The 27,236-nt window shown below is 39.4% G+C and overlaps 1 protein-coding gene across 1 annotated transcript in view; it reads left to right on the forward strand.

Moving 5' to 3' along the window:
• The window catches only part of TRPC4 (transient receptor potential cation channel subfamily C member 4), a gene marked incomplete at its 3' end in the record, with an annotated part of 376,713 nt that overhangs the window by 247,423 nt on the left and 102,054 nt on the right, over positions 1-27,236 (forward strand). The window contains exon 5 of the mRNA XM_079779004.1: positions 3,733-3,872. Coding sequence (XP_079635130.1) covers positions 3,733-3,872 — 140 coding nt within the window. The remainder of the gene's footprint in view (positions 1-3,732; positions 3,873-27,236) is intronic.

Consider the following 27,236-nt stretch of genomic DNA (forward strand, 5'->3'; position numbering starts at 1 on the left):
TTATTTCCATGCCATCCCACCCCAATGCCTTCAGTACTTTTTCTTATCTTTTTAAAAACAGTATGAACATGATGGATCATGCTGTATGAATGTGTTTGTATTTTGAGTGTATTGATTCTACCTGTGCAGTAGACTAAACAGAAGTGCATAGCATTAGTGCTTGAAAATATAAATGAATCTTCTGCTATAACATTAATGCAGGAATTTGAGGCAAGATAGTCAGGAAATGAGTTGGGTTTGGGTTCTTTGCTGCTACAATTTCAATGCACCATATACTTCTGCTTAGGATAGTGTATGGACTACATGTCTGTGTCCACCTCAAATTCATATGTTGAAATCCTGGCTCCCATTGTGCATGTATTTGGGGGTAGGGTCTTTGGGAAGCAATATATATATTTATATTTATATACTAGAAGCCCGGTGCACGAAATTCGTGCACGGCGGGGGGTTGTCCCTCAGCCCAGCCTGTACCCTCTCCAATCTGGGACTCCTGGAGGGATGTCCGACTGCCCGTTTAGGCCCGATCCTGGTGGGATCGGGCCTAAACGGGCAGTCGGACATCCCTCTCACAATCCAGGACTGCTGGCTCCCAACTGCTTGCCTGCCTGCCTTCCTGATTGCCCCTAACCGCTTCTGCCTGCCAGCCTGATCACCCCCTAACCACTCTGCTGCCAGCCTGGTTGATGCTTAACTACTCCCCTGCCAGCCTGTTTGCCCCCAACTTCCCTCCTCTGCCAGCCTGGTCACCCCTAACTGCCCTCTCCTGCAGGGCTGATCAACTCCAACTGCCCTCCCTTGCAAGCCTGGTCCCTCTCAACTGCCCTCCCTTGCAGGCCTAGTCCCTCACAACTGCCCTCCCTTGCAGGCCGTGTGCCTCCCAACTGGCCATCTTGTGGTGGCCATCTTGTGTCCACATGGGGGCAGGATCTTTGACCACATTGGGGCAGCTATATTGTGTGCTGCAGTGATGATCAATCTGCATAGTACTCTTTTATTAGATAGGATAGAGGCCTGGTACAGGGGTGGGGGCCAGCTGGTTTGCCCTGAAGGGTGTCACAAATAAGGGTGGGGGTCCCCTTGGGGTGTGGGGCGGCCCGAGCGAGGGGCCTGTGGTGGTTTGCAGGCCGGCCACGCCCCCTGGCAATGCAAGCAGAGGCCCTGGTATCGGGAATTTATTTTCCTTCTACAATTGAAACTTTGTAGCCTGGGGCGGAGCCAAGCCTGGGGCTCCGGCAGCCATTTCTGTGGCAGTTAATTCACCTTCTACAATTGAAACTTTGTAGCCTTAAGCGGGTGAGCCCGGCCAGGGTGTGCGGAAAGCTTTGCTTCCCCTGTTGCCGGCGGCAACCCTGGCCTGCTCTCTCAAGCTCCATTCTGCCGCCATTTGTTTGAATTTGTTTACCTTCTATAATTGAAACTTTGTAGCTTGAGTGGAGGCTTAGGCCTGCAACGGCTATGGAAAGCTTGGCTTACTCTGTTACCTGGGAAACCTTGCTCTCTGTGGCTGTAGCCATCTTGGATTGGGGTTAATTTGCATACTCGCCCTGATTGGCTGGTGGGCGTGGCTTGGCTGGTGGGTGTGGCTTATGTAGCGGAGTGATGGTTAATTTGTATATTACCATTTTATTAGAGAGGATGGCTAATATGCAAAGTGTCCCCTTAGGAGTCCCATCGGGAGACCTGGAGTTCGATCTCTTGCTATGATGTGTGCTGACCACTGGGGGCAGCGTGGAACAAAGGAAGGCCCTGACCAGCAGCTGGAAGGCCCAGATTAGCCCTGATCACCTGCCAGGCCTAGGGACCCTACCCGTGCATGAATTTTGTGCACCGGGCCTCTAGTTAGGTTATGAGAGTGAAGGTATCATAAATAGGATTTGTGCTCTTATAAGAAGAGTCAGAGTGCTAGCTTATTCTTTTTCTTCTATGTGAAGATACAAAGAAGAGTTAGCAGTCTGCAATATGGAAAAGGGCTCTCACCAGCACTGGACCAGGTTAATACCCTGATCTTAGACTTGTAGCCTCCAGAACATGATAAATAAATGTCTGCTTTTTATAAGACACCCATTCAATGATAATTTTTTATAACAGTTTGAAATGTTATAGCAGGTGGGGAAGAGGGATATTAGAATTCCTGTTCCACCAACAGCTTTTGGCTGCTCTGGGTACACCTATTCTTCGAGGGTATGGGGTCTCTATCCAAGCTCTTGCCACTCTTCCAGTGGTTATCAGCTTTTGCACATTGCCTGTTGTCTGTTGACCTGGTGAGAGGGGAGGGGGACAGAAAGGTTTTTTGTTGTCCCAGTCAAGGGAGACTTAGGTAGGCCTATACCTGGGCATTGGGGATGGAGTTTCTCAATGATCCACACCTTTCTTCTCATGGCAGTAAATCTTTCCAGGTCATGTGCAGAAGTAGGTTTCTTGACCTTCCCACTTTGGTTGAAAATCTTTAATGATATTGGTGTAAACCCTAGTCTCAAGGCTGTTTCCTACTTTTCCAATAGTGCTAATGTGTTTTATTCCTTAGGGGACAGGAGCATGCCCTTCCCTTAGAATCAGCCTCTTGAACAGTGAATGGGATCTATGGAAAAGAGTATGCACATGGGTGCAAATTCCCTTGTGTCTGTGTCCCAGGGGTTCTATCCTATTAAGCTAGCTCACATGTAGCCTTTAATTTGTTTAAAACATCTTTCTGAAATCTTCTTACTCCTTTGTATAATGCCAGTGTCTCTTACCCCTCCACTCTGCCACAGGTAACCTAATACTCACATTGTGGCTCTTTTTGGAAGAACCTGCTTTACCTTCAAGTATAGGCTCCTTGGTGTCTTATCTCTTTAATGGGTTCATAAAAAGTAATGTTTTTATAGTTAATGTGACTTTTCTTGCTTTTAGTGTCAAACAGATGTGAAGCTCTGTGCTACACATTTGACTTTCCAGGCTATCATTTTTTTAAAAGAATCTCATTGTTTGCTTGTATTACTGTACCTATGAAATTATATTTATTATTTTAATATTTCCTGATTATAGATACTTTATATATCCTTCTCATTATTAGGCTATATAAACAGACTTACATAATTTTATTAAGATTATGAAAATAGAGTAATAACATATACTGATATTTTAGAAGTACTTCTTAGATTGAAATAAACAAAACACATTTCCTATAAAAAATATGACCATAATAAAGAAAAGGGATTTTTATTTTTTTCTGGTTGTAGCTTTAAAGCTATCACACATTTTAATGAAGTACCACAAATATTATAGTTACCTTTTGTCTACACCTGAAATCAGATCTTCAAGGTGCTAATTGCTTACAAAAGCTCAACAAAGTAACCTTTTAATGGCATTAAGCCGAATATGTTTAGTAGATACACTGTTTTTAACTTGGGATGAAGAATGTCTTAAAATATTTGTTTACAAATAAATGTTATATTTTCCATAAAAATATATAATTAAAGAGAAATTAGTTTGATTAAAAATGGCACATTCTTATGAATTTTTCAAATACTATGTAAAAGAAAGTGAAGCTGCCCTAACAGCATTCTTTATAATTAGCTGAGAGTCCTGAAATCTGTCTGGGATTCAATATATTACCTCTAGTAATAGATGCTGTATCTAGTATAACTACATGGTCTCTTATAGCTCCAAGATTTTATACTTCTTAAATTGTAAATCTGTTTTTAGTAATTTAATTGAAAATTACACTGACAATAAACCTCTTTATAATTGCAGGTTTCATATGGGGAGAAATAAAACAAATGTGGGATGGCGGACTTCAAGATTATATCCATGATTGGTGGAATCTAATGGATTTTGTGATGAACTCCTTATATTTAGCAACAATCTCCTTGAAAATTGTTGCATTTGTAAAGGTAACTATTGTTTATGTTGTTGTAATACATAAATTCTGATAAATATTGAATTTATACCTTCAATCGCTATAAATTTTATTAATATTGTTACTTAGAGTATCATTTATCTGTATGTGATATTCATCAGCATATGACATTAATGATAGATAAGTATGAACTACATAGATAATGCATAATTTATAATCACAGAAAAAATTTAAAGAAAAATTAGAAGTAGTCACACAATTTTCTTATATCTAAATTGAATGATGCCTCAAAATTACTCACAGTAATTTCTCTTGTTTCTAATCCTATCAATTTCTAATGAAATTCTATCTCAAAGCACTTTAAATTTTGGCAAAAATATCTATTTTTATCAGTTATAACTAACTGATAAAATTACATAGAGAAATTAAAATATTACTCTTTCAAAGCACTGAAATTATTATTTCATTTTAAACTAACATAGTTTTACTAGAGGCCCAGTGCATGATTGAATCATGCATGTGTAGGGCCCCCTACACGCTTTCGCTTTCGATCACAGGGGAGCTGGGTGCCTGTCCGCTGGTGCACCAGGCCTTTCAGAAGCCTCTGGCATGGTGAAGGCTTCTGAAAGGCCTGGTGCCTGAGCGGACAGGCATCCAGCTCCCCCGCTTTTGATGGTCCGCGGTGGGACATGAGCTCGCTGCCCCAGAGGCCCCTTCTGTTCCGCAGCACAGCCATGGCGCAGACGCTGAGCTCCAGCCACCGCGTCCCGCCGGCCCAATCGGCCACCCTGGCCATCCCGAGTCCCGCCCCCCCACGCCTCCTGGCCAATCGTGGGCATAGCGAAGGTACGGTCAATTTGCATATTTGTCTATTATTAGGTAGGAAATTATTAGAGCGGAATGTATATATTTTTCTCCTCATGCCATTCAACATGACAGTGCTTGAAATCTCACAAACTCATTACTCCCCCAGAATCTATACAACATAAATATTATCCCAAATTACATAATTTATGTAAAACAATTTTTGTTCTGCAATGACAATTGGGATTATTTTGTATTTGAGGGGATGATTTTCAAACCAAAGTATTATCATCTCCTCTTTCCTGCCTTTTTTCCCCCCTCTTTTCTCTCTCTGTTTTTAAAATTTTATTTTATTTTATTGTTGACAGTATTACAGATATCCCCCAACCTCCCCCTCTTACCCTCTCCTCCCAGCCTCTGCTCCACCCCAGGCCTTCAACACACTATTGTGTGTGTCCATTGGTTATGCACATATATGTATATAATATCTCATTAATCTCTCCCTGTCTCTCCCACTCCACTCTGAGATATGTCAATCTGTTCCATGTCTCTATGTCTCTAAACTTATTTTGTTTGACAGTTTATTATGTTCATTAGACTCCACTTATAAGTGAGATCATGTGATATTTGTCTTTCACTGGCTTATTACACTCAGCATAATACTGTCCAGGTTCATCCATGCTGACACAAAAGGTAAAAATCCTTTTATTTTACAGCTGCATAGTATTCCATAGTGTAAATGTACCACTGCTTTTATATCCACTCATATACTGGTGGGCACTTGGGCTGTTTCCAGATCTTAGCTATTGTAAATAATGCTGTTATAAACATAGGGGTGCATATATTTTTTCTGATTGGTGTTTCAAGATATTTAGGATATATTCCAAGAAGTGGGACCACTGAGTCAAGTGGAAGTTCTATTTTTAATTTTTTTATTTATATGTCTGTTCTTGTGCCAGTACCAGGCTGTTTTGAGAACAGTGGCTTTGCAATACAGCTTGAAATCTGGTATTGAGATCCCTCCTACTTTATTCTTCTTTCTCAGGATTGCTGTGGCTATTCGGGGTCTTTTTTTATTCCAGATGAATTTTTGGAGAGTTCTTTCAAGGTCTGCGAAATATGCCGTTGGTATTTTAATGGGGAGTGCATTGAATCTATAGATTGCTTTGGGTAGTATGGACATTTTAATGATGTTGATTCTACCAATCCATGAACATGGTATGTTCTTCCATCTGTTTACGTCTTCCTGTATCTCTTTTTTCAGTGACCTGTAGTTTTCCGTGTATAGGTCTTTTACCTCCTTAGTTAAGTTTATTCCTAGGTATCTTAATTTTTTTGGTGCGATGGTAAATGGGATTGCCTTTTTAGTCTCTCTGTCAGTAAGTTCACCATTGGTGTATAGAAAGGCCATAGATTTCTTGGCGTTAACCACTGAGTCAAGTGGCAGTTCTATTTTTAATTTTTTTATTTTAATTTTTTTATTTAAAAACATATTTTTTATTGGTTTCAGAGAGGAAAAGTGAGGGAGAGATAGAAACATCAATGATGAGAGAGAATCTTTGATCACTGCTTCCTGAATGACCCCTACCAGGGATCAAGCCCACACCTTACGCATGTGCCCTGGCCGGGAATCGAACCCTGACCTCCTGGTTCATAGGTCAACGCTCAACCACTGAGCCACACTGGCAAGGCCCATTTTTATTTTTTTGATGAAACTCCATACTGTTATCCACAGTGGCTGCATTAGTCTGCATTCCCACCATCGGAGTACTAAATGCTCAACACCACTCATCATCAGAGAGATGCAAATTAAAGCAATCTATATTTTAAGAATGGAGACATTATTTGGTAATTTTTCTATTAGTATTGAGGTTAATGCCCTTGAAATCTTTAAGAGAGCAGAAGGTGGTATCTTAACTAAGGAGGTTATGAATCTATTAGGAAATGGCCAGTCGTTTTTTAAGTGCATATCTGTCCAACCCCTCTTTTCTCTGTAATGATCCTTAAGTAAGTATATCTATAAAATTGTTAGTGATATTGCCACTAAAATATAACATATCCACTTTATGTGGCCCCATGCAGTTATAAAATTCTGGTATTATATGACTATAGCAGTTTTTCTAATACTTTCAGGTACCTAAGGATAACCTGGAGAGCTTGCAAAAACAGATTCCTTTCCTTCATCCCCAGAAATTCTATGTAGGAATATTAAGGAAGGGCCCAAATTTTCATTTCTAGCAAACTCACCAGGTAATGCTGATATATCTGGTATAAGGGAGACACTTTGAATAAAACTGGGTTGTATAAGTCTACTCAACAGCTCATAGAAGTATGACATTGATTTCAAAATGGGTCTCTCTTTTATATTTATTAATATAATATTTATACAAATACATTAATATATTTTATATTACTACAGTGCATATATTTTCACATGTAAGAATTCTGTATATTATAAATACATAAATTAATGGATACTTGTGAATTTTTTGCCTCAATGCTTTTAGATATGGGATTTTAATTTTATTTTAAATGTAAATTCTTCATGTGCAACATCTATTTTAATATTAAAATATAAACATTGTTTTTAATACTACACCAAGGGAAATTTATGTTTAAAATTTAACTCAACCACACCAACTGATGAAGAAGGGGAAGAGGTGGGAAAAGGGGAAATGGAAAAATACACAGAAATTACCTCAGATGATGATGATACAAATAACTTGGAATCTTCAGAAATATGTAGTTTATTACTTTGGTCATAAGAGTTCAGCTATAATTTAAAATATAAATAATGAAATCTTCTTTCTTAATGGTTAATTTGAGTGACTGTGACTTGAGTTGCATTAGTAGTGATTAATGGCATACATTTACCATCAAATCTCTCTGGATCAGTTCTTTCCTCCATCAATTACCAGTTATTTGAACTTGAATCTGTTTGTTTGTGTTTTTTTTTCACTTCCTTCTGACTCATCTATTAAATAGTAGGAATAATAATGTCTACCTTATTCTGTTGGTATGAGAAGTAACTGAGTTGATATATTTAACATGCCTGTTAAAGAGTAAATGCTCATTATTAGCTTTTTGTCTTTCTTTTTTTTTCCTCCTATCTCCTCCTCCTTCTTTGTATAGTGAGCCCATCAAACTTGCCTTTTGTAGTCTTTATTACACATCCTCATTTGCTTTATTTTGGTTAAAAAGTGGTTTGAACTCTGGATTCACACTTACCTTTACCATATGCAATCTGTGATTTGGGGCAAGTTATTTAATGTAAGCCTCAATTTTATTATGTGTTAAATGGTAATAATAATTAAAAGAACACCTATTTGGGAGTCTGTGATGTCATACTTACTTGTTGATTCACCCTTCTTTATTTTATTGATTTGAGAGAGAGAGAGAGAGAGAGAGAGATTCATTTTTGTTGTTCCACTTGTTTAAGCATTCATTGGTTGCTTCTTGTATGTGCCCTAACCAGAGATTGAACCCGCAACCTTGGCATATGGAGATGACTCCCTAACCAACTGAACTACCTAGCCAGGGCCTGGACTCACCCATTCTTGCCTTCTTTTGTTCTATCATTCAATTTTTCATGCAAATTTTTAATAATTTATAACTTATTATTTCAGGAAAAGTGCCTTATTTATGTACAAAAATAGATTCTGCTAATAGTAAGAGAAACAGCTTTTATATGAAACAATCAATAAGAATTTGTAGGGCACACTTGGAAACCAGCTGTTGATCTGGTTGCTAAAAATGCAAAAATGCCAGAGATATAGTCTATACTTTCAAGCAGTTCACAGTCAGATGTAGGAAAGAGAGATAAGGATCTTACATGTGATAAGATCTACATCAGAGGCTATGATAGCATCAAGGAAAGAACCAAACTTTACTGGCATTGTTCTGGAATTATATAGAGGACAGAGTGAGTGGGCAACTACCATGTTCATGAAGATGCATGAGCATTCCAGAGAGAAAAGACACAATATGCAAAAGCCTATGTGTATAAGGGAGGTCAATACCAATGAGAGATAATCCAGGAAATGGAAGCAAGACAAAAATGGGAAGGACTTTCCACATCCTGCTATAGAATGTGGATTCTTTCACTTTTTGGCCAAGCTGTGGATACAGACAAAAAACCCAACAGCCAACAGTAAGGGAATCCTTCCTGTGATGGCCTGTTATAATAGGCCTGGCAGAAGAGCCACACCTGCTTAATTGCGTCATCCTTTTTCAGTTCATCTACTTGGAGGGTTATGTTTTGTTTTGTTTTGCTTTGCTTTTTAAACACAAAAGCATTGTTCTAACCAAGGCCATGGTGAAGTCTGGGCTCTGGTCCACACTTGATATGAGTATTGCCTATATCACTTCCTATCTGTGTGATTTGGAGCAAGTTATTTAATCTATGCCTCAATTTTTTATCTGTAAAATGTCCCTAATAATTAAATCCCATAGAATGTGAAGATTGCCTTAATAAACACATTTATTATCTATGAATAAAGCTTAATATAAACACTCACTATTTCTTTTTTTAAGTTTTATGTATAATGTGATGTACAATGTATTGGCATATTTTACAGACAAAGACAGAGCACAGAAGTATATGTGACTTCAGTATCCTTTTGCTAACATGCAAGGCTTCATGGTGCTTCCTTAAAAGCCTCGATTCATTTTCATTACTTGTGAATGTGGAATTAAAAAAATTCTCCTAATTATTAAAGGAGAAGGTTTGTTAATCATATCTTCTTCTTGCTATGTATGAAATATCATTTAATCCAGAGCTTATTTATGCCTAGGTACAATTATATTACTTTAGCTTCATTAGGACTGGTTTTCTCCTGATTATTATCCAGTCCCTTGCCATATGCACAACTTATCTCATATTTGTCTTCAGTCATTTGGCAGAAATGATTACATTTCTACACTACTTCCACTGTGTAATCTAAGTAATAATTTTAAAATAAAAAATATTGTAAATAGGAACATTTATTTAAACAATCATGATAGATTTTTTTCATAGCACTATTCTAAATAATTGTGAATATATATCTCATTGATCCCTCCTATTTTTACCAGCTAAAAAGAAGGCAATATTGTTGTTTACATTTTGCAAATGCTGCAACTGTATTGTACTCTCCAAGTTATAGGGTTTTCTAAATATTTTTTAGTTTTATTATAGAGAGCTATAGTAATTTGAATCCCAATTGCTTAATTCACCACAGGGAAAAAAAACCCACACATATGCCTTCCTACTCTTTTTCACTACTTAATTATCTAACCAATTTGTAGTAAGGAAAAGATTATCACCTTGTAAATCAGATATGAAAACCAGTATAATTTTCTATTTAATTTCATATAACAAAGATTTTCATTTTATATCAATTTAATGTTTCCTCATTTTGATGAATTATTTGGCTTTTATAAGTATACATCAGTGTCTGTAGAGGATATAAAGATAATCTAACATATATTTTCCTGTATTCAAGGAATTTATGACTCAATGTTATGATTCAATATATCTTCCTCTCTTAACACTTCTGCTGGCTCCAACTTTCTCTCAGACCTGGCTCCAACTTCCTCTTAGATTATATTTTCCCATTATATTAAGATTCTCAAATATTTCCCATTATATTAAGATTTTACAAATCTTTATTTTGAATATGTCTTATGATTTTCTTCCTCAAATGTTTTTAAGCTCCTACTGTATGATCTCAGTGCATGAAATTTTTAGACAAAGTTCCCTACATGGAAAACTGCCAATTAATCTAAGGGTGAATAATATAGGTCTGCAAAGGGGAAATTATCTTTAAAAGAATCTGAATAAAAATAAATGCTTAGGGAAAAACAAAACTACGGCAGGAATAAACTAGAAAGCAAATACTTGAGAGAAAGAAGAAAGCAGGAATTGATGGTCCTGGATACGATATAGGTGTTCACTGTAGCTCTTGATTTTGTTCTGTCAAGGATTATTCTACAATATAGAGTGACCACTCTGGTCAGCAGAATGCTATTGTTGAGTCGTCTGTAATCAAAGAGTACTTATCAAAGGAAAAATTAGAATTGCTTACTTAATGTCTATCTTCTTCACTATATGGTAAGCCCATATGACATAAACTATATATTATCTAATCAAGATGATGAACCCTAAAGTTAGTGCCTGATACAGAGTAGGCATTAACATATATTTAATAATGAATAACAGTTGAAAAATAAAAATAATTATAATTTAAATCCAATCAAGGCAAAGGGCCTCATATTCATAGAAAAGCATTTTGGTGAGAATGTTAGGGTAATTTGGGGAATTAACAGTACTAAATATTGAGTAACAGCATTAGGTATCTAACTGGGGACAAGTGGCAGATCAATCTTAAGAGGAAGTCAGGACCCAGATTCCACAGTCTTTATGTGCCATGTTGGGAAATTGACATTTCATTTCAAGGATAATGTAGAGTCATTGAAGAATGAAACAATACATAAAATGGTGTCACTGGCCCTTTAAACAGATGATTTTAGAGGAAACAGATGATTGTAGAGATAAAGTTCAAGTCAGGGAAAGCAGTTAGGATGCTATTATAATAATTTCTGTGGGAAATAGAAAAACATTTTAAGAGAGTGAGGATACTAATGAAAAGGAGTAAGAAACATATATAAGATTTAGGTTTACAGGCTGAAAATTTGGAAGGGAAGATTCAAGGATAAGACTCAAATTCTTCCTTGGGCAATTTACTGCCATTCACTAAGATCAGAAAGCAAAATTGGGAAAAGAGTTTGAGGATGAAAAGATTATGAGTTCCAATATTGGCCTCTGAGCTTGAGATGCGTATGAGATATTCAAATAGAAAGGTCAGCAAGACATTAGAATATTAAATATGAATGTAAGCTGCAGAGACTGGGCTGGAGATGTGAAATTGAGAGTCATCAGCACATAAATGACAGTTGAAATTATAGGAAACATAATTCGTGTTGATTGAACTAGAATAGAAGCTTGAGCCTGTTTTTTGTGTTTTGCTTTGTTTTTTTCTTCTAATCTCCCCCCTCTCTCTGCCAGTTACATTATGCAGGCTGTCAAGGTGACCTGTGGAATACAAGGACAAATGTTGCTAAGGTAACAGGACTGAAAATTTGTCCACAGAAGTAGATGCTTTATAACCTGGGGTTTCTCTCATTTGCATTTATTTTATTTTATTGTTTAAAGTATTACAAATAATAGTACATATATCTCCTTCCCCCCCCCCATTGATCTCCCCCTGGCCTCCCTTACCCCCCAGCACATGCCCTCACCCCCCTGCCCAGTGTCTTGAGTCCATTGGTTATGCTTATATGCATGCAAACAAGTCCTTTGGCTGATCTCTTATCCCCTCCGCCCCAAACCCTCCCCTGCCTTCCTACTGTAGTTTGACAGTTTGTTCAATGCTTCTCTGCCTCTGTATCTATTTTTGTTCATCAGTTTATAATGATCTTTATATTCCACAAATGAGTGAGATCAAGTGGTATTTATCTTTCACTGACTGGCTTATTTCACTTAGCATAATGTTCTCCATGCTGTTGCAAATGGTAAGAATTCCTTCTTGCCCTAACCGGTTTGGCTCAGTGGATAGAGCGTCGGCCTGCGGACTGAAGGGTCCCAGGTTCGATTCCGGTCAAGGGCATGTACCTTGGTTGCGGGCGCATCCCCGGTAGGGAGTGTGCAAGAGGCAGCTGAATCAACGTTTCTCTCTCATTGATGTTTCTAACTCTCTGTCCCTCTCCTTTCCTCTCTGTAAAAAATCAATAAAATATATTAAAAAAAAAAAAAAGAATTCCTTCTTTTTTTACAGCAGCGTGGTATTCCATTGTGATGTACAACGGTTTTCTAATCCACTCATCTGCTGATGGGCATTTAGGCTGTTTCCAAATCTAAGTTATTGTAAATTGTGCTGCTATGAACATAAGAGTGCATATATTCTTTTTGATTGGTGTTTCTGTTTTCTTGGGATATATTCCTAGAAGTGGTATTACTGGGTCAAATGGGAGTTTTATTTTTCATTTTTTGAGAAAACGCCATATTGTTTTCCACAGTGGCTGCACCAGTCTGCATTCCCACCAGCAGTGAAGGAGGGTTCTTTTTTCTCCTCACCCTCTCCAGCACTTGTCATTTCTTGATTTGTTGATGATAGCCATTCTGACAGGTGTGAGATGGTACTTCATTGTTGTTTTGACTTGCATATCTAAGATGATAAGTGATTTTGAGCATGTTTTCATATGTCTCTTGGCTATTTGTATGTCCTCTTTTAAAAAGTGTCTATTTAGATCCTTTGCCCATTTTTTGATTGGATCATTTATCTTCCTTTTGTTAACTTGTATGAGTTCCCTGTAAATTTTGGAGATTAAACACTTATCTGAGTTTATGGTTATGGATTCTTTTGCTATGCAGAAGCTTTTTATTTTGATATACTCTCATTTGTTTTTCTTCTTAGTTTCCATTGCCCTAAGAGCTGTATCAGTAAAGATACTGCTATGTCAGATGTCTGCTATTTTGGTGCCTATGTCTTCTTCGAAGATTTTTATGGTTTCCTCTCTTACGTTTAAGTCCTTTATACATTTTGAGTTTATTTCTGTGAATGGTGTAAGTTGGTGGTCTAGTTTCATATTTTTGCAAATATCTGTCCAATTTTCCCAACACCATTTATTGAAGAGACTGTCTTGACTCCATTGTATGCTCTTACCTTCTTTTTCAAATATTAATTGAGCATAATGGCTTGTGTCAATTTCTGGGTTCTCTGTTCTTTTCTACTGGCCTACATGTCTGTTCTTGTGCCAGTACTAGACAGTTTTAAGAACACTGGCTTTGTAGTTTAGCTTGATATCTGGTATTGTGATCCCTCCAACATTGTTCTTCTTTCTCAGGATTGCTGCAGCTATTTTGGGTCTTTTTTTATTCCAGATGAATTTTCGGAGAGTTTGTTCTAGGTCTTTGAAGTATGCCATTGGTATTTTAATGGAGATTACACTGAATTTATAGTTTACTTTGGGTAGAATAGACAATTTAATGATGTTGATTCTACCAGTCCATGAACATGGTTTATTCTTCCATTTGTTCATGACTTCCTCTATCTTTTTTCAGCGTCCTGAAATTTTCTGAGTACAGTTCCTTTATCTCCTTGGTTAAATTTATTTTTAGGTATCTTAATTTTTTTTTTTGCAATTGTAAATGGGATTGCTTTTTTAGAGTCTCTTTCTGTAAGTTCATTACTGGTGGATAGAAAAGCCATAGACGTCTGGGTGTTAATTTTGTATCCTGCTACATTGCCAAATTCATTTAATAAGTCTAGTAGCGTTCTGATGGAGTCTTTGGGGTTTTCTATGTACAATATCATGTCATCTGCATATAAGGACAATTTTACTCCTTCTTTTCCAATTTGGATGCCTTTTATTTCTTTTTCTTGTCGGACTGCAATGGCTAGTACTTCCAGTACTATGTCGAACAGGAGTGGTGAGAGTGGGCATTCTGTTTTGTTCCTGTTCTTAGGGGAAATGGTTTTAGTTTTTGCCCATCAAGTTTAATGTTGGCTGAGGATTTGTTATATATGGCTTTTATTATGTTAAGGTATGATCCTTCTATTCCCACCTGTCTGAGAGTTTTTATCAAGAAAAGGTGTTGGATTTTGTCAAACAATTTTTCTGCATCAATGGATGTGATTATATTGTTTTTATCTCTCAGTTGGTTTATGTGGTGTATCACGTTCATTGATTTGCGGATATTGTACCTTTCTTGCATCCTCAAAATAAATCCCACTTGGTCATAGTGTATGATCTTTCTAATATAATGCTGGATTTGATTTGCTAGAATTTTGTTGATAATTTTTGTGTCCATGTTCATGAGGGATATTGTCCTGTAATTCTCTTTCACAGTATTGTCTTTATTTGGTTTTGGGATTAGAGTAATGCTGGCTTTGTAGAAAGAGCTTGGAAGTGCTCATTCTTCTTGAATTTTTTGGAATAGTGTGAGGAAGATAAGTTTTATTTCTTCTTTAACTGTTTGATAAAACTCCATCTGGTCCAGGGCTTTTGTTTGTTGGAAGTATTTTGACTACTGCTTCAATTTCTTCTATAGTTTTTGGCCTATTCAGATTTTTTTATTCCTCCTGGTTATGTTTTGGAAGGTTGTAATTTTCTAGGAATAGGTCTATTTCTTCTAGGTTGACCAATTTGTTGGAATAGAGTTGCTCATAGTATTTTTTTTTTTTTACAATTCTTCATATATCTTTGGGGTCTGTTATTATTTTTGCCTATTTCGTTTCTGATTTTGTTTATTTCGGTTCTCTCCCTTTGCTTCTTGGTAAGCCAGTTTAGAGGTTTATCAATCTTGTTTTTCCTTTCAAAGAAGCAGCTCTTGGTTTCATTGATCTTTTGTATTGTTTTTTTGTAGTTGTTGTTGTTTGTTTGTTTTTTGTCTCTATGTCATTTATTTCCACTCTGGTCTTTATTATTTCCTTCCTTCTGCTCACTCTGGGCTTTTCTTTTTGCTCTCTTTCCAATTCTTCAAGTTGCAGAATTAGTTGGTTTATTACCAGTTTTTCTTGTTTTTTTTGTGGTAGGCCTGTAATGCTATAAACTTCTCTCTCAGGACTGCTTTCACTGTGTCTCATTGATTTTGGATTGTCATGTTTTCATTGTCTATTGTTTCCAGGATTTTTAAAAAATCTTTATTGTTCAGATTATTACAGATGTTCCTCTTCGCCCCCGCCCCCATAGTTCCCCTCCACCTGGTTTCCACCCCACTCCAGGCCTCACCCCCACTGACCTCATCCATAGGTGTAAACTCTTTGTCCAATCTCTTTCCACACCCCCCACAACCCTTTCCCCCTGAGTTGTCAGTCTGCTCCCTTTACATGCCCCTGATTCTATTACATTCACCAGTCTGTTCTGTTCATCAGGTTGTTTATTCATTTGGTTTTTAGGTTCACTTGCTGATAGATATGTATTTGTTGTCACTTTGTTGTTCATAATTTTTTATCTTTACCTTTTTCTTCTTCTTCCTCTTCTTAGAGAATACCCTTCAGCATTTTGTATAATACTGGTTTGGTGGTGATAACTCCTTTAGCTTTTTCTTGTCTGTGAAGCTCTTTATCTGACCTTCAATTCTAAATGATAGCTTTGCTGGGTAGAGTAATCTTGGTTGTAGGTTCTTGCTATTCATCACTTTGAATATTTCTTGCCACTCTCTTCTGGCCTGCATAGTTTCTGTTGAGAAATCAGCTGACAGTCGTATGGGTGCTCCTTAGTAGGTAACTAACTGTTTTTCTCTTGCTGCTTTTAATATTCTCTCTTTGTTTTTTTTTCCCTTGGCATTTTAATTATGATGTGTCTTGGTGTGGTCCTCTTTGGATTTCTCCTGTTTGGGGTTCTCTGCACTTCCTGGACTTGTAAGTCTATTTCTTTCACCAGGTAGGGAACATTTCTGTCATTATTTCTGCAAATAGGTTTTCAATATCTTGCACTCTCTCTTCTTCTGGCACCCCCATAATTCAGATGTTGGTACACTTGAAGTTGTCCCAGAGGTTCCTTACACTATCTTCATATTTGTGGATTCTTTTTTCTTATTGCTTTTACAGTTGGGTGTTTTTCAAAACTTTAACTTGATTCTTGGGATCCTCTAGACTGCTGTTGAATCTCTGTATATTATTCTTTATTTCAGTCAGCGTATGCTTAATTTCTGATTGGTCCCTTTTCCATATAATTGAAGGTCTCACTAAATTTTTCAGAGGTTTTAAAAGATTCTTGAGTAACCTTATAACCATGGTTTTGAACTCTATAGCCAGTATTTTGCTTTCATCCATTTCTTTCATTTGTGACCTGTTTCTTTGTCTCTGCATTTTGGCTGCTTCCCTGTGTTTGTTTCTATGTACTGGGTAGCTGCTAAGTCTCCTTGAATTGATAGAGTGGCCTGGTGTGGTAGGTGTCCTATAGGGCCCAGTGGCTCAGCATCCCCAGTCACCTAAGATGGATGCTCTTAGTGCACTCTTTTGTGGCCAGTTTTCACAGTCTTGTTGTAGTTAACCCTTGATTGCTGTTGGTATCACTGTGAGGAATTGACCTCCAGGCCAATTGGCTATGATGACCACCTGTGTCTCCACTGGAAGATCTGTTGTGCAGGAGACACCCTTATGGGGCATGACTTGCTTCAGCGGGGCTTTGGTGCTCACTGAGTCTGCCCCCTGAATGTGTCTCTTATTGTTGTGAAGAGTTGTAATCTGGTATGTTCTCACTCTGGCCACTGGGTACACTGGCTCTTGGATCTCCACGGAGGTGCAAGGTCAGCCACTATCTGGGGCCATCCAGCAGGAGCTACAGAGAGATCTTCAGATTCCTCCTCTTTTTTGGGGGTTTGGAAGTGCCCAGATGAGGCTCAGCTATGAAGCAAGGCAGGCTGCTGCTGCCGGGCCTTAGGCCTTCTTTTGGAAGCTCTGGGGCTCTCTGACCCAGCTGCAGTTTGACAGGTTTTAGGTGGAGAAAGGACAGGACATTCTCTTGCAAAAGCCTCTGCACACAGCTTGGGTAAGGTGGTAAATTGTGTGGGGAGGGGTCTCTGGGAATCACCAGGGTGGAGCAAACAACACTGGCTGCTAGTCAGCCCTGCACCAGAGAGATCCCTTGGTCTCCGCATTCTGCATCCCCGTGCAGGAACAATAATTGCTGTAAGAACCTCTAAGAGAAACCCGCCCTCATGTTCTGGCCCAATGCCAGACAGTCCAGTTTCTCCCCATATGTGTTTGGGTCACCCAGAGTCTTGCCGGAAATTGAAGTTCAGAGCAAGTGGGAACCTATATCTCCCTCCCAATTAAAAGAGCAGCACATCCAGTGCCTCTTACCAGTCTCCACTCTAGTTGTGGAACTTCCACTCAGTCAGCTTTCCTATGGTTCTGGGTGGTAGTTGTTCTGCCTTTTAGTTGTAATTTTGATGCGGTTGTGAGAAACAACAAGTATAGGTATTTACCTATGACGCCATCTTGGTTCTCCCCGCCAGGATGTTTTTAATTTCTTCTTTGATCTCTTTGGTAACCCACTCATTGTTTAATAGTATGCTATTCAGCCTCCAAGTGTTTGAATTTTTGTGATTGTTTTTATTGTAGTTGATTTCCAATTTTATGCCATTGTGATCTGAGAAGATGCTTGACATGATTTTAATCATCTTGAATTTTGAGACCCAACATGTGGTCTATCTTTGAAAATGTCCCATGTGTTCTTGAGAAGAATGTATATTTTGTAGTTTTGGGGTGGAATGTTCTAAAGATGTGGATTAAGTCCACCTGATCTAGCGAGTCTTTTAGAATTGCTGTTTTTTTGCTAATTTTAGTCTAGAGGATTTATCCAGTGATGTTAATGGGGTATTAAAGTCTCCTACTATAATTGTATTGCTGTCAATCTCTCCCCTGATATCTTACAGAAGGTTTTATTTAATGTATTTGGGTGCTCGTGTATTGGGTGCCTTTATGTTTACTAGAGTTATATCCTCTTATTGTATTGATCCCTTTAGAATTATTAATTGGCCTTCCTTATTTCTTGATATGGTCTTCACTTTGAGGCCTATTTTGTCAGATATAAGTATTGCTACCCCAGATTTTTTTTTGCATTTCAATTTGCCTGATAGATAATTTTCCATCCCTCCACTTCCAGTCTGTGTGATTCCCTTGTTCTGAGGTGGGTCTCCTGTAGACAGCATATGTATGAGTCATGTTTTCTTATCCATTCAGTCACTTGATGTCTTTTGATTGGAGCATTTACATTTAATGTTATTATTGATAGGAACTTGTTTGTAGCCATTTCTGTTCTTTATGCCTGTGTTCCTTCCTCCCATTCTATTTCTTCTTTTTACAGCATTCCCTTTAGCATTTCTTGCATTGCTGGCTTGGTAGTCATAAACTCCCTTAACATTTTCTTTTTTTTGTCTGCAAATCTCCTGATTTCCCCTTCAATTTTGATTGATAGTCTTGCTAGATAAAGTATTCTTGGATTCAGTCCTTTGCTTTGCATCACTCTGTATACATCATTCCATTCCTTTCTAAATTGGTGTGTTTCTAATTGAAAAATCATTTTATAATCTGATGGGGGATCCTTATAGGTAACTCTCCATCTCTCTCTTGCAGCCTTTAAGATTCTCTCTTTGTTGTTAACCTTTGCCATTGTAATTATGATGTGTCTTGGTGTGGGTCTTTTGGGATTCATCTTGCTTTGGACTCTCTGTACTTGTGTGACTTTTTTCTTCCCCATATCTGGAAAGTTTTGTCATTATTTCTTCAAATAGATTATCTAATTCTTGCTACTCTTCTTTTCCTCTGGCACCCTTATTATATGTACATTACTTTGTTCTGTGTTGTCCCAAAGCTCCCTTAGGTTCTCCTCCTGCTTTTTTTTTTCCAATTTTTTATTAAGGTATTATATGTGTACATATCTTACCATTGCCCCCCCACACACACACCCCACTCCCATATATGCCCCCACCCCCCAGAGTTTTGCATCCATTGGTTATGCTTATATGCATGCATACAAGTCCTTTGATTGATCTCTTATCTCCCCCACCTCTCCCTAACCTTCCCCTTGTAATTTGACAGTCTGTTTGATGCTTTACTGTCTCTGTATCTATCTTTTTGTTCAAGTTTATAATGTTCTTTATTATCCATAAATGAGTGAGATCATGTGGTATTTTTCTTTCATTGACTGACTTATTTCACTTAACATAATGTTCTCCAATTCCTCCCAGGTTGCTGCAAATGATGAGAATTCCTTCTTTTTTATGGCAGCATAGTATTCCATTGTGTAGATGTACCACAGTTTTCTGATCCAGTCATCTGCTGACGGGCACCTAGGCTGTTTCCAAATCTTAGCTATGGTGAATTGTGCTGCTATGAACATAGGGGTGCATTTATCCTTTCTAATTGGTGTTTCTAGTTTCTTCGGATATATTCCCAGGAGTGGGATTACTGGGTCAAATGGGAGTTCCATTTTCAGTTTTTTGAGGAAACTCCATACTGTTCTCCACAGTGGCTGCACCAGTCTGCATTCCCACCAGCAGTGCACGAGGGTTCCTTTTTCTCCGCATCCTCGCCAACACTTGTCATTTGTTGATTTGTTGATGATAGCCATTCTGACAGGTGTGAGATGGTACCGCATTGTTGTTTTGATTTGTATCTCTCGGATAATTAGTGACGTTGAGCATGTTTTCATGTGTCTCTTGGCCTTTCTTCTGTCTTCTTTTGAAAAGATTCTATTTAGGTCTGTTGCCCATTTTTTTTATTGGATCATATATCTTCCTTTTATTAAGTTGTATAAGCTGCCTGTAGATGTTGGAGATTAAACCTTTATCAGTGATGCCATTTGCAAATATGTTCTCCCATGCAGTGGGCCTTCTTGTTCTTTTGTTGATGGTTTCTTTTGCTGTGAAAAAGCTTTTTATTTTGATATAGTCCCATTTGTTAATTTTCTCTTTAGCTTCCATTGCCCTAGGGGCAGTGTCAGTGAAGAATTTCTTTTGGCATATGCCTGACATTTTGCTGCCTGTGAATTGCTCTAGTATTTTTATGGTTTCCCGTCTTATGTTTAAGTCCTGTATCCATTTTGAGTTTATTTTTGTGTATGGCGTAAGTTGGTGATCAAGCTTCATTTTTTTGCATGTATCTGACCAATTTTCCCAACACCATTTATTGAAGAGACTGTCTTTATTCCATTGTATGTTCATGCCTCCTTTGTCAAATATTAATTGAGCATAGTGGTTTGGGTCACTATCTGGATTCTCTATTCTGTTCCATTGATCTATATGTCTGTTCTTGTGCCAGTACCAGGCTGTTTTGAGAACAGTGGCTTTGTAATACAGCTTGAAATCTGGTATTGAGATCCCTCCTACTTTATTCTTCTTTCTCAGGATTGCTGTGGCTATTCGGGGTCTTTTTTTATTCCAGATGAATTTTTGGAGAGTTCTTTCAAGGTCTGTGAAATATGCCGTTGGTAATTTAATGGGGAGTGCATTGAATCTATAGATTGCTTTGGGTAGTATGGACATTTTAATGATGTTGATTCTACCAATCCATGAACATGGTATGTTCTTCCATCTGTTTACGTCTTCCTCTATCTCTTTTTTCAGTGTCCTGTAGTTTTCCGCGTATAGGTCTTTTACCTCCTTAGTTAAGTTTATTCCTAGGTATCTTAATTTTTTTGGTGCGATGGTAAATGGGATTGCCTTTTTAGTCTCTCTGTCTGTAAGTTCACTATTGGTGTACAGAAAGGCCATAGATTTCTTGGCGTTAATTTTGTATCCTGCTACATTGCCGAATTCATTTTTTAAGTCTATCAGTTTTTTGACGGAGTCTTTCGGATTTTTTATGTACAATATCATGTCGTCTGCAAATAAAGACAGCTTTACTTGTTCTTTTCCAATTTGGATGCCTTTTATTTCTTCTTCTTGTCTAATTGCAATGGCTAATACTTCCAGTACTATGTCAAGCAGGAGTGGTGAGAGTGGGCATCCCTGTCTTGTTCCTGTTCTTAGGGGAAATGTTTTTAGTTTTTGTCCATTGAGTATGATGTTTGCTGTGGGTTTATCATATACTAGAGGCCCAGTGCATGATTAAATCATGCATGTGTAGGGTCCCCTACATGCTTTCGCTTTTGATCACGGGGGAGCTGGGTGCCTGCCTGCTGGTGCACCAGGCCTTTCAGAAGCCTCCACCGCACCTGGTGCCAGAACGAACAGGCACCCAGCTCCCCCGCTTTTGAAGGTCCGTGGCGGGATGTGAGCTTGCTGCCCCAGAGGCCCCTTCTGTGCCGCAGCACAGCCATGGTGCAGACGCTGAGCTCGCGCCGTCGCTGGTGACGTGAGCTCAGTGTCCCGCCGGCCCAATCGGCCACCCTGGCCACCCCGAGTCCCGCCCCACCGCGCCTCCTGGCCAATCGTGGGCATAGCAAAGGTATGGTCAATTTGCATATTTGTCTATTATTAGGTAGGATAGCTTTTATTATGTTGAGGTATGAGCCATCTATTCCCACCTTGTTGAAAGTTTTTATCAAGAAAGGGTGTTGGATTTTGTCAAATGCTTTTTCTGCATCAATTGATATGACTATGTGATTTTTATCTTTCAATTTGTTTATGTGATGTATCACGTTTATTGATTTGCGGATATTGTACCATCCTTGCATTCCTGGGATAAATCCTACTTGGTCATGGTGTATGATCTTTCTGATGTACTGCTGGAGCCGATTTGCTAGGATTTTGTTGAGGATTTTGGCATCTATGTTCATGAGGGATATTGGTCTGTAATTCTCTTTCATTGTGTTGTCTTTATCTGGTTTTGATATTAGGGTGATGCTGGCTTCATAGAAGGAGCCTGGAAGTGTTCCTTCCTCTTGAATTTTTTGGAATAGTCTGAGGAAGATAGGTTTTAGTTCTTCCTTGAAAGTTTGGTAAAACTCTCCTGTGAAGCCGTCTGGCCCCGGGCTTTTGTTTGCCAGAAGCTTTTTGATGACTGCTTCAATTTCGTCCATAGTTATTGGCCTATTGAGCTGTTTAGATTCTTCTTGATTGATTTTTGGAAGGTTATATTTTTCTAGGAATATGTCCATTTCCTCCAGGTTGTCCAGTTTGTTGGAATAGAGTTGTTCGTAGTATTTTGTAACAATCCTTTGTATCTCAGCGTGGTCTGTTGTTATTTCACCTCTTTCATTTCTGATTTTGTTTATTTGGGTCCTCTCTCTTTGCTTCTTGGTGAGCCTGGCTAGAGGTCCATCAATCTTGTTTATCCTTTCAAAGAACCAGCTCTTGGTTTTGTTGATCTTATGTATTGTTTCTTTGGTCTCTATGTCATTTATCTCCGCTCTGATCTTTGTTATTTCCTTCCTTCTGGTTACACTGGGCTTTTCTTGCTGCTCTTTTTCTAGCTCTTTGAGTTGTAGGGTTAAGTAATTTATTACCATAGTTTCTTGTTTTTTGCAATAGGCTTGTAGAGCTATGAACTTCCTTCTCAAGACTGCTTTCGCTGTGTCCCATAGATTTTGGATTGTTGTGTTTTCATTGTCATTTGTTGCCATGATGTTTTTTATTTCTTCCTTGATCTCTCTGGTGACCCAGTCCTTGTTTAATAGCATGCTGTTTAGTCTCCATGTGTTTGATTTCTTTGGATTGTATTTATTGTAGTTGATTTCCAGTTTTATGCCACTGTGATCTGAGAAGATGCTTGATATAATTTCTATCTTCTTGAATTTGAAGAGACTTTGCCTGTGACCCAGCATATGGTCTATCTTTGAAAATGACCCATGTGCACTTGAGAAGAATGTATATTCTGTGGCTTTGGGGTGAAATGTTCTGAAGATGTCAATTAATTCCATCTGGTCTAGTGAGTCATTTAGGATTGCTGTTTCTTTACTGATTTTTTGTTTAGAGGATTTGTCCAGTGGTGATAGTGGGGTATTGAAGTCTCCTACTATGATTGTATTGCTATTAATCTCTCCCTTGATATCCTCCAGGAGTTTTTTTTATGTATTTGGGTGCTCCTATATTGGGAGCATATATGTTTACCAGAATTATTTCTTCTCTTTGCATTTCTCCCTTTAGTATTATGAAGTGGCCTTCCTTATCTCTTGTTATGGCATTTACTTTGAGGTCTATTTTGTCAGATATAAGTATTACTACTCCAGCTTTTTTTTCATTTCCATTTGCCTGAAAGATATTTTTCCATCCCTTCACTTTCAATCTGTGTGAGTCTCTTGTTCTGAGGTGGGTCTCTTGTAGACAGCATATATATGGGTCGTGTTTTTTTATCCATTCAGCTACTCGATGTCTTTTGATTGGAGCATTTAGTCCATTTACATTTAAAGTTATTACTGAAAGGTATTTGTTTGTAGTCATATCTATTTTTGTGTCTGTATTCCTTCTTACCTGTTTATTTCTTCTTTTTACAGTATTCCCTTTAGCAATTCTTGCATTGCTGGTTTGGTGGTGATAAACTCACTGAGGCTTTTTTTGTCTGCAAAGCTCCTGATTTCCCCTTCAATTTTGATTGATAGTCTTGCTGGATATAGTATTCTTGGATTCAGTCCTTTGCTTTGCAACACTTTGTATACCTCCTTCCATTCACTTCTAGCTTGTTGTGTTTCTGTGGAGTAATCATTTGACAATGTGATGGGTGTTCCTTTTTAGGTAACTCTCTGTCTCTCTCTTGCCGCCTTTAGGATTCTCTCTTTATCATTTATATTTGCCATTGAAATTATGACATGTCTTGGTGTGGGTCTTTTGGGGTTGATCCTGCTTGGGACTCTCTGTACTTGCGTAACTTTTATCTTTCCCATATCCGGGAAGTTTTCTGTCATAATTTCTTCGAATAGATTTTCTAATCCCTGCTGCTCTTCTTGTCCTTCTGGCAGCCCTATTATACGCATGTTACTTCGTTTCATGTTGTCCTGAAGCTCCCTTAGGCTTTCCTCCTACTTTTTAATTTTTTTCTCCAATTGCTGTTCAGATTGAGCTTGTTTCTGTACCTGATCTTCTAACTCACTAATTCGGTCCTCTGCTTCTTGTAGTCTACTGTTGAAACTTTCCATGCTGTTTTTGATTGTAGCTATATCACTTTTCATTTCTTCCTGATTCTTGCATAAGTTGTTGATTTTCTCATCCATCCGATGTATAAATTCCATGACCATTACTCTGAACTCCTTTTCGGTCATGTTGCAAGCTTCAGTTTCACTAATTTCCTTTCTTGGCGACTCCACATTTTCTTTCCTCTGTGAGTTATTTCGTTTCCCCATTCTGGCTATTACCAGAAAGCTCAAGCTTCCGTTTGCGTCGACCTGTGCCGTGTGCTGTGGGGACTTTGCTCCACCCTAGTTTCACTGAAGTGTTCTGACACTAGGATGTGTGGCTGCCTTTGGTTGGTGGGAACCAGACTTGCCCAGGATCAGTGTCCCCAGTGTTCCGTGTGGTCTCATGTGCACATTTAGAATCAGGGGCCCTGTCTGCACCACACTGTTGGTATGTGCCGAGAATGAGATCCTTAGCATGTGCCAGGAGTCAGAGTTTCCCTGTGTCTGCACCAAGACTCGAGTGTCAAAGTCTGTTGCCTTGTGCGGTTTCTCGTTGAGAATCAGAGTCCCTGTGTGTGCACACACCAACAATTGGGGTCGCTGGCTCTTAGTGTGAATGCGCTGTGAGTCAGGGATCCCAGGCAGCTGTGTCCGGCGTGCCAAATTCCCTGAAGTGGAGCTGCGTCCTGTGTGTGCTCTCTCTACTGAGCCAAACCGGCTAGAGCGCACATTCTTAAAATCCTGAAGGTGAGCTGGCTCAGTGAACTCTCCCAGAGTCCCGGAAGGGGGGCGGAGTCCGTCCTGCGCGCCAAATTCCCCAAAGGGAAGCCCCTCTGTGCACGCTGTAAGAATCCCCGAAGGGGGAGCTGTGACCCGCGAGCCAAATTCCCTCAAATTCCCCGAAGGGGAGCCCTCTGTGCGCACTGACAGATTTCCCCTACGGGGAGCTGCTTCTGTCCCGCGCGCGCTCGCCAAATTCCCTAAGGGGGAGCGAGTCCCTGCTCAAAGCTCGGCAGCTTGGGCGAGGGGCGGGTCTATCAGTTACTATGGCTCTTTCCACACGCCTGTGGGTGCTCAGCAGCTTGGGGGAGGGGCGGTTCTATCAGTTACTATGGCGTTATCCGCGCGCCTGCGAGGAGGGGGATAGGCTCTTTGACTCACGGAAATCTGCCGGGAAGTCTGGATTCTTGTTGTTTGTTGGTCTGAAGCTGTGATAGCAGTTCTCTGTCCCCAGTGGCTGCAGGGTCCTGGTTTGTGTCAGAAGCCAGGATCCGAGTCTCAGGCAGCTCTGTTTCTCAAGATGGCGTGGTCTCCGCGTCCGCACCAGCCGCCGAGAAGTGTCCGCTTTGTGCACAGGTCTCCGCTGTCTAGGATTGCCCTGTTAGGGAGCCCCTTGGAAGACCTGCAGAATCTAAATGACCTATCTCATACACACACACACACCACACACATCTACACTCTCCTCTATGGGTTCCTCATCACACTCTCTCTCTCCCTACCTTCCTGCCGGTTGCCATCTTTTTCTCTCTCCTCCTGCTTTTTAATTTTTTTCTCCAGTTGGTGTTCAGAGTGGGCTTCTCTATCTTATCTTCTAACTCACTAATCCTGTCCTCCACTTTTTCTAGTCTACTGTTGAAACCTTCCATAGCATTTTTCATTGTAGCTATATCACTTTTGATTTCTTCCTGATTTTTGCATAGGTTGTTGATTTTCTCATCCATCTGGTTTATGAACTGTGACCATTACAGTCATTCCTCGGGTTATGTTGGACTTGGCATACGCTGTTTTGTGATTATGTCGCCATCTCCCATTTATTTATTTAAAAAAAGTTCTGTCATTTCAACATATGTACATATGTGCTTTATGTTTTTTATTATTTATTTACCACAAGTAAAGGTCAGGAATTGTTATCTTTCTTTTAATTTTTTTTTAATGTTTCACTTCATTACTGCTGTGTATGTGCTCCATGTGAGTGACGTAGGTGCTTATGTAGGTGGGTTCCGATTTACAGCGAAAATAACGTTACATCGCTTTGTAGGAACGAATCTCCGATGTAACCCAAGGACCTACTGTACTCTCAATTCTTTTTCTGTCATATTGCATGCCTCCATTTCACTTATTTCCTTTCTTGGTGATTCCTCTTTTTTTAAAAATATATTTTATTGATTTTTTTACAGAGAGGAAGGGAGAGAGATAGAGAGTTAGAAACATCGATGAGAGAGAAACATTGATCAGCTGCCTCCTGCACACCTCCTACTGGGAATGTGCCTACAGCCAAGGTACATGCCCTTGACCGGAATGGAACATGGGACCTTTCAGTCCGCAGGCCGGTGCTCTATCCACTGAGCCAAACAGGTTAGGGTGGTGATTCCTCTTTTTCTTTCCTCTGGGAATTTTTTCGTTGTCTCCCCATGCTAACTATTACCAGAAGGTCCAAACGCAGAGTTGTGGGGGCCTGAGCCATGTGCAGTGGGAGCATTGCACCACCCGAGTGTCACTGAAGAGCTCCAACTGTAGATGCGTGGCTGCTGTGGGTCGGTGGGTGCCACGTGTGCTGAGAATTAGAGTCACTAGCACTCAGTGCGGCCTCATGCATGCACCTAGAATCAGGGACCCAGCATGTGCCGCACTAAAAAAGTCTTCGTGGGCATGCACTGAAAATCAGAGTCCCCTAGCACACACCAGGAGTCAGAGTCCCAATGTGCATGCACCAAGAATTGAGTATCAGAGTCTCTGTCGCTTGGTGCAGCCTCGCGCTGAGAATCAGGGTCCCTGTGTGCACGTGCACCGAGAATTGGAGTCACTGGCACTGATTGTGCATGCACTGAGAATCAGGGATCCCGTGCATGCATGATGAGAAACAGTCTCGGCATGTGCACACTGAGAGTCAAATCACTGATGCTCAGTGCTGCCTTTTGGGGTGGTGGGCTCAGGAGGCTTGTGCACTGGAAAGGTGCCACTGTGGTGTCCGGTGATTGGCAGCTTTGGATTGGGAAGACTCAGTTTTTGCTGCCAGACCCTGCGCCCTTGGTTGGATTCACACTACCCAGCA

The sequence above is a fragment of the Cnephaeus nilssonii genome, assembly GCF_951640355.1.
Source record: "Cnephaeus nilssonii genome assembly, chromosome: 8".
In the NCBI taxonomy this organism is placed as follows: Eukaryota; Metazoa; Chordata; class Mammalia; order Chiroptera; family Vespertilionidae; genus Cnephaeus; species Cnephaeus nilssonii.